This window comes from Mirounga leonina, unplaced genomic scaffold, assembly GCF_011800145.1.
Source record: "Mirounga leonina isolate KUSES-001 unplaced genomic scaffold, KU_Mleo_1.0 Mir_173, whole genome shotgun sequence".
NCBI lineage: Eukaryota > Metazoa > Chordata > Mammalia > Carnivora > Phocidae > Mirounga > Mirounga leonina.
In genome coordinates, this window is record NW_023270447.1 from 23,932,813 (window position 1) to 23,941,381 (window position 8,569).

Sequence of the window (8,569 nt, forward strand, 5' to 3'; positions counted from 1 at the left end):
ATTGTTTTTATGATTCATATATTTGATTTTTTAATTTCAAAATATCAATTATAGTCTCTGGCTTTCCTTCTCTCTTCATTCCTTTCTTTCACAGCCAAACATTGAAGGAATGTTTATTTCGGCTGTCCTTCTTCACCACACTTGACTACTCAACACATGGTAATCTGGCTTCCCACCCTGCCTCTCTGGACTTGTTTTTGCCAAGGTTTCTAATGACCTTCTGATCACTGAATCCAGTTGTCACTTTTGCTCTAGAAATATGTCATTTTGATTTTTTTTTTAATTTTTAGAATTACAGTTTTATTTATCATTCATTTCTTTAATTATGAAGAAATTATATACTCATTTTATTTGTTAAATGATCATATACCAGTACTTCAAAAACATTTTTTTCCATAATTGCTTGAACCTAAATAACCTTCCACTTCTTGAGCAAACTCCCCTTATTAGTTCCTTCAAGTATTAAAAAGTATTCTTTTTCAACAAATTTTTCTGTTATTTCTAGCCATACTATTCATCGTTTGTCTACTTGAAGTATTTATTAATTAAGTGCATTGGCCTTTTTCCTAATCTGAATCATGATAGACCGGGTCATGTTTGAAATCGTTAGCTTCCTAGATTTAAGGATGGTAGTCCCCTACTTATGATTACAGGATTTATCTGTGCTTATGAACACTCTTACCTACCATCACAGCCTTTGTGGTTGTCATTTTAGAGGAGGAAAGAGAGGAAAATGTTGATGTATATTTTCACAAGGACTCCAGTTGAAATTTGGAATGCATTCATGAGCCTTTTATAAAGAGTATATATTTTAACCATTTAATGGATCAAATTATGTCATTGGAACCTAAGTGTCCTATGTAATGTTTTTATAAAATATGTTTCAGAGTTCCAAATATCCAACTTGGAAGCAAATCTTTGAAACTACTTTTTAAAAAGTGACAGGATGCCTATCTATATTTTCTGCTATAAATTGTGTCCTTGAATTTGCCCCTGTGTTTAACTCTATTAAGTGAAATGTAATTTAATTTAATTTAGGCAACCCTAAAGATGTTGCTGGATCATTTGAAATTGGTGGCTTCTTATCATGAAGTGAATAAGATGACTTGCCAGAATTTGGCCGTGTGCTTTGGACCAGTATTGTTAAATCAGAGGCAAGAGACTTCCACCCATAACAACAGAGTCTTTACTGATTCAGAGGAACTTGCAAGTGCTTTGGATTTTAAAAAACATATTGAAGTTCTTCATTACTTACTTCAACTCTGGCCAGGTAAATGATTCTATGGAAGTATTTTCCTCTTTCAATGATAGGGTGTTTGAATTAGCTAATCATTAAATATGCCCATATATGATTCAAGAAAATCTTTTCTAGATTTTGCTTTTTCAAATAGTTATGAATTGATACCTTTAAATTTCTCCATTTAAATTTTTTGCTTTTGCTGATAATATTGTAGACATATAGATCAATGTACACATTTTGGTCAGATCTGGATTTGTATCCTGGTTGTGTTACTTATTAGCAGTCTGATCTTGGGCGAGTTCTTTAACATCTTAGAGCCTCAATATCATCTTTTGTCATATGGATTTAATAATATGTTTATAGAATTTATAGGAGAATTAAATAAAAAGTTATGTTTGTAAGGTGCTCAGCACAGCTCTTGTCACATAATAGGTAATCTGTAAATATTAATTTCTTTACCCTTCTCATTTTTAGTTCAACTGGTATGAAGCAGAATTCATTTTTTGCCTTCATTCAATTCTTCTTCCTGACATCTTTACTGTATTCATGGTTGTTCTTCAAATTATCCAGGCTTAACTTGACGGTCATCTTTGATCTTTCCATCTTACTTATCCATCCCTTGTTCCAGTCAATAACAAAAAGCTGACGGTTATTTTCCTAATATCTCTCTTATATAGTTTCAGAGCTAAAAGGAATATGTATTTAACTAGATGTTCTATATAGGATGCTGTATTTAAGTTTCAAAATTTCCTTATTCTTTAGTAACTCCCACTCCCCTTCCCTACCCTGCATAATACCAAACATGAAAGTACTTAGGGGCTTTGTGTAGCACACAGTGGTCAAAGTGCTTGGGCCCTGGAGTCAGTATGGATTCGGGTCCAGATTGTGGCCCAGGCACATATTTAATTCCCCTAAGCCTCAGTATGCTTCTCTATAAATAGTGCCTACCTCAGAGTTGTGAAGATTCTGTAGACAAAGCATCTAAGGCATTGAGCAAAGTGTTTTGCATAAAGTTAGCTCTTTGTTAGTTACTCTTTTAAGGATACATATGAGGATAGACGAAAGTACAAAGAAATGCTTCATTTAGTCTTTTAAAATACATCTAATTAATTAAAGAAAGTGAATAAAATTTTCAACTTTTAAATTTATAAAGTTAAAAATTTTTGCTTTCTTTCAAACACAGGCTTAAAAACCATTTCTAATTTATATTTTAATTGAATTGGTATATATTATTAATTATTTAAAAATCCTGAATCAAGATGCTCTAATAATTGGTTTGATTTCTGCATTTGGTACCCAACATAAGGGAGCTCTCAGGTTAAAGTTTTAAATGTGTGTTTCCTATAGTTTTTCCTACAACTGCCTTAATTCTAATAAGCATCAGGAATTGGGAAAGGAACCATCTTAATCATTCTAATCACAAATGAAAACTTGCTTACCTGGAGTTTACTATCAGTACTTGATTTCTTTATTATTAATTCTGTATCAGAGGTTAATGTTATTTAAAAATAACTGCCCCGGAGGACCTGAATAGACATTTTTCCAAAGAAGACATCCAGATGGCCAATAGACACATGAAAAGATGCTCAACATCACTGATCATCAGGGAAATACAATCAAAATCACAGTGATAGATCACTTCATACCTGTCAGAATGACTAATATAAAAAAGATAAGAAATAACAAGCGTTGGTGAAGACGTGGGAAAAAGAGAACCCTTGTGCAGTGTTGGTGGGAATGTAAATGGTGTAGCCACTATGGAAAACAGTATGGAGGATCCTCAAAAAATTAGAAATAGCGTACAATCCAGTAATTCTACTGTGGGGTATTTACCCAAAGAAAATGAACACATGAATTTGAAAAGATATATGCACCCCTGTGTTTATTGCAGCTTTACAGTAGCCAAGATGTAGAAGCAGCCTAAGTGCCCATCAGTAGATGAAAGGATAAAGAAGATGTGAAACACACACACACACACACACACTATGGAATATTAACTCAGCTATTTAAAAAAGGAGATCTTGCCATTCACAACAACATGGATGGACCAAGAGGGTATCATGTTAAGTGAAATAAGTCAAAGACAAATACCATATAATTTTACTTACATATGGAATCTAAAAAACCAAATGAACCAAACAAAAGCTGGAAATACACTCATAAGTACAAGAGAACAAACTGGTGGTTGCCAGAGAGGAGGTGGGTAGAGGGAAGAGTGAAATAGGTTGAGAGGACTAAGAGATACAGACTTCCAGTTATCAAATCAAATCAAGTCCAGCAGATGAAAAGGACAGCATAGGGAATATAGTGAATGTTATTGTAATAATGTCGGTGACAGATGGTACCTACGCCTATTGTGGTGAGCATTGTGTAATGTGGAGAGTTGTTGATTCACTGTGTTTACACCTGAAAGTGATACAACCATATGTCAGCTGTACTTCAATCAAAAAAAAAAAAAAAAAAAACAACCTGCCCCCTTTTCTAATAACCTGTATTTTTCTTTAGGTATAGTACCTCAGATAAAGGGCAGAAAGATAGGGAGAATAAATACCAGTTAATTTGGCCCTCTAAATCATTTGCTTTTGGATTCAGGGAAAGGCAGACATCAAGCAGAAGCAGTGCAGTTACCATGACTGAGAAAATTGGTAGTGATACAGAGAACGGGCCACAGCATATGAACTTGGTGAATGCCCGTCTCTGTGCATCAGGTAGAAGGGTTTGACCCTCCTTGCTATATGCATATCTTACTTATTTTTCTTTTTGTGGAATTTCCCCTACTCCGGAGATAAAAAGACTTGGTTCCACCCTTCCCGCTACCGCCTTTGTTTTTTACTTTAATTTTTGTATTATTATTATTATTTTTTTTTTAATTTGGGGCAATGATAACATTTGCTTTAAGCTTTCCATTTGAAAAATCGTATCTGCAAAGTGATCAGTTGGAGTCCTAGCATATTGGAACTGGAAGGTAAAAATCATCCTGCCAGTGGCATTTCAGGTTGTCCTCTGCCAAGCCCTAAGGTTCTTTGGAAGCAGCTTTGGAGCCAGACTGGCAACAGGTGAGGGAACAAAATGTCAACACACTTCCCTTTGATCAAAATAGTCTTCATCTTTTTTATGTATTGGATTTTTACAAAATTGTTGCTTTTTAAAAATGGTTTTGCTGTTTTAAGAAGAATATTGAAATTTACTTTCTCTTTACAGATGGGGAAATAGCTTTAGAGAGAGTGTAACTCCTAGACCAGCTGTTTGCTGTATCACATTTTCTGTGATGAGTAAATTTGGGGCAGATTTCTTGGGGAAAAGCTATAATTTTTTTCTTATTTCTTTTTGTTTCATTTTTCTCACTAGACTAAGCCTTATGAGGTCAGGGATTATATTTTGCTTACCCTTATGCACCCAAGTTCTAAGACAGTGCTTGGCATTAACTAGGCACTTGATATATTCTGTTAAATAAGGCAATTATACTATATATAAAAGGCTAATAAAGTGGTGATTAAAATATAAATCCATCAGTAGAACAAGATAAGAAAGTTAAGTTTCTTAGTACTTATCATTACATATTGAAACATTTTCAGCAAACAGATTGCATTTTAAATTTTATTCTGTTGCAGTTGGCCAGTCATAGTGCTGGGAAAACCAGAACTTTCCTTTTGGGGTTAAAATTAGCCATTTTCTCTGCATTTTTTATAGGAAACAACCCCACCATCAGTAGTTTAAAAAGTCAGTGAAGTTGATTTTTCACGAATTGAATTTTTAGTCTAAAAGATATAAAATATTATAATTGCTTTCTTAAATATTTTCCAAGAAAATATACAAAAATCATGTTTGAATAGGGATTTAGTTAAACAACTTTAAGTAATTGTCAACAAAATAAATCTGGGTTTTGCAGGTGAATGTCAGGGCACAACAAGATAAGCTCAACCCACAGTCAGAAATGTTTTACTTTGGGGTGCCTGGCTGGCTTAGTTGGTAAAACATGCAACTCTTGGGGTTATGAGTTTAAGTCCCATGTTGCCAAGCGTAGAGCTTACTTAAAAAAAAAAAAAAAGTTTTACTTTGGACCACAAACCAGATGACTTCAAGGTTAGCAAAGTCCTGTAATGAAAACAACAGTCATGACACTTAAGCACTAAGAACAGGAATAGCACAGAAAATGAGGGAGAAAGACAAGGAGACTTATTGGGTATTAGCAGGTAGAGGAGAAAAAGGAGTTTGAATAATTAAACAGCGGAAAAAATTCAGATATTCATTCTGTAATTGCATCAATTAAATAATAAAACAGTGGAAAAAATTCAGATATTCATTCTGTAATTGCATCAATTAATGGCATGGGGCATTCTATATTAATACTGCTATTAAAGACCAATTTAAATATCAGACCTTTATTTTCCAGAAAATTTTTGATCAAGAGATTTTAGCTATTCATAATTATATATACTGGTCATCATAAAAATATGGACAAATGGAAATGTTAAAAACATACCTATATATAGTTATCAAGTATTTTAATAAAATCTAAGTAAAAAAAATTATGTGATCTGGAAAATGTTAAGATCACTGTAAGTCTGGAAAACTAGAACTATATACATGTTTGTATTACTTTTCAATTATCTTATTTTCTATAGTAGGAAACAAGCATTCATTATATGCTGGAGTGTGAAAAGTGGGTGTGTTACTACTGATAATATATTCACACTGATAATATGTATCATAGTGAAAGAAAGCGTAAATGGAGAGGCATTTATTAATGGAGACTGAACAAGCAGAAAGAGAAAGGTATTATGGACAGTTTTTAAAAGCTATGCCCCAACGTTTAAGTCCATTTTATATACAGAAGGAACCTTAGACAAATGTTTTGTCCAATATTCACAAAAAAGGTAAGCAGTAAAGCCTTGGTTTGTCATGATGTGTGTATATCATAGTAATCTGTATGGCCAGCACAATGTATACTCTTAGAAGAAATTAATCTTAATATGAAGAATGTTATTTGAGATTGTTAGATACCTAACCAGAACGGGAAAATAAAATATCTGTACTGTTTTCAGGCAATAAATGAAGACTATTAGTAGCTAATGCTGTGTAATCAAACTCAGGTAACAAATGGTCAAGTCTAGTATTTGTGCATTTTATCAAAGTGAAATTTGGGCTGCTTAGTAAAAAAAATTATGACACTGCTGCTAATAGAATTGCAAAAAAAGCACAAAGGTTAGAGTGAGCACTTTAGATGCCTTTGCCTCATTTACACGTTTGCAGAAAAAGGAACTTTTTGTTTTGTTTGTACACCAACATGCCTTGCCTGCTTTTTTACTGTAGCTTTTAATTTAGAAGAAGCTACCAGCTTAGCTACTCTTTGAATTATAGCTAGATAATAATTAACTTGCACCGAAAGTTAATCAACATCAGAAATTTGTTTGGGGATGTTATGATATGGCATGAATTAGCACCATTGAACATTCTACTGGCTTCTGTCCCTAATCTTGATTATTTCTGGTGATAGAAAAAAGTAATTATGAATGCTTTATTTTTTAATAGTGTGCATGTTTTGTTTTAATGCATGTTTGTAGTTGATTATTAAACGGCTTATCTTTGCTCTGGTTTTTTAAGGCCAGTTGGATGGCCGTGACTAAGCAAATTTATTGTTTGTTTCTAGTGCAACGTTTAACTGTCAAAGAATCAACAGACAACTTGTTTCCAGAGCAGAAGTCTTCTCTAAATTATTTGAGGAGGAAGAAAGAACGACCTTGCATGTTAAATTTGAGTGGTACTGATTCATCAAGAATACTTAGACCAAGGCAAACCAGATTAGACAGTCCAGTTAGCAATCGTTATGCAGGAGACTGGAGCAGCTGTGGAGAAAACTACTTTTTAAAGACAAAAGAAAATTTTAATGATGTAGATTATGATGATGTCCCCTCAGAAGATAGAGACAATGGAGAAAATTGTAGCAAAATGTATGGACCAGATATAATGATTGAACAGCCAGTACCCATGTCCAAAGAGTACACATTTCAGACATACTTGACAATGCAGACAATTGAGTCTACAGTGGATCGAAAAGTCAATCTTAAAGACCTGCAAGAAAGCATTGATAATTTGATTGGAAATCTGGAGCGTGAACTCAACAAAAACAAGCTTAATATGAGTGTTTGAGATTGAGAGTTTTAATTTGCTTTTTTGTCATATTTTAAATTTCACATCAGTCTTTCGCTTTCTTATACCGCTCACAGTGATGGTTTTATTTTTTTACTCTTGAAAATTCCATTAATTTCTAGTAAGTTCATGTGATTCAATTAAAAACACTATTCATTAAGTTTTTACGTATCTTCATTAGAAAATTTTTCTTGGGGCACAGATAACTTCGACTTGTGGATCTTTTAACAAATACGGCCCATTCTATGGAGATAACTTCTAAATGCACTTATAAGGTTCAGATAAGTTATTAGCCCCTCATGGTTTTTGTACATTACAGGAACTGCTCTTTTGGAGCTGGAACAGATGTTTCTTACAGAAGAACGTGGCAGCTGCTCTGTCCGGTTTGCAGTGAGTCCACATACTCTGCAACATCATTTGATCATATTTCATTTGCAATGCAAATGCTGCTATAAAAACCTTTTTATAAATAAAAGTAAAATTATACAGATATTAATGTATTCTGTATTAACATTCAGTAATTATTTAAGCTTATAAAAATTAAGTATTTTTATAATCCTGAAAATGTGTCTATTTATAAGTGCATATATGGATAGATATTAGAATGGGGGAGGCATTGGCTGCAGAATCACATGTATCTTTAAAGCATATATGTCGTGAGGCCAAAATTATTAGCTTAAAATGTCTTTTTCAGGGAAAGAACATTTAAGTTAAAGGAGTTCTGTAGAAACACTTGAACCAAAACACTAGAAGCATCTGAATAGAAATAATAGACTTTCTTTTTTTTGATTCATAGAAAGTCACAATATCCCTAGTGAGAAGTCATCTTTTAAATTGAAATCCTCTAATTTCTTAAGGGATTAAGAGCCCAGATTTCTGTACTAGTGATTTACATTAAAAAAAAATCTTCACCTGTTCTATGCATTTTTATGTTCTGCTTTTTAAAACAAAGTAATTATACTTTAAACGTATTTATTTGTAGTAGTACATTGATAACATTGACTTTATAATTACCTTCATTTGTTTCTAAAGAAATCTTGCCAACATACTCCATGTTACTGATTTTGAAAAATTAACTCATTTTGGCTAAGTATATCTACAAGATAGTCACTATAGCAATCATAGCAGTGTTTGAAAAATGTAAATTTAGAAGACTTTTTTATTAAATTGGAATGTATT

The 8,569-nt window shown here is 33.0% G+C and overlaps 1 protein-coding gene across 5 annotated transcripts in view; it reads left to right on the forward strand.

Moving 5' to 3' along the window:
* Window positions 1–8,305, forward strand: part of SYDE2 (synapse defective Rho GTPase homolog 2) — a 47,934-nt gene extending 39,629 nt beyond the window's left edge. The window contains exons 6-8 of one of the 5 annotated variants that reach the window (XR_004681622.1): window positions 1,039–1,270; window positions 5,955–6,333; window positions 6,891–6,977. Coding sequence is in view for 4 of the 5 variants with exons in the window: in XM_035018141.1 (XP_034874032.1) it covers window positions 1,039–1,270; window positions 6,891–7,390 (732 nt within the window). In the remaining variant the exon portion in view is untranslated. Of the gene's footprint in view, window positions 1–1,038; window positions 1,271–5,954; window positions 6,728–6,890 lie in introns of those variants that run through there. The other 4 variants (XM_035018144.1, XM_035018142.1, XM_035018141.1 and 1 more) reach the window with 4 other exon arrangements.
* Window positions 8,306–8,569: the final 264 nt, after the last annotated feature.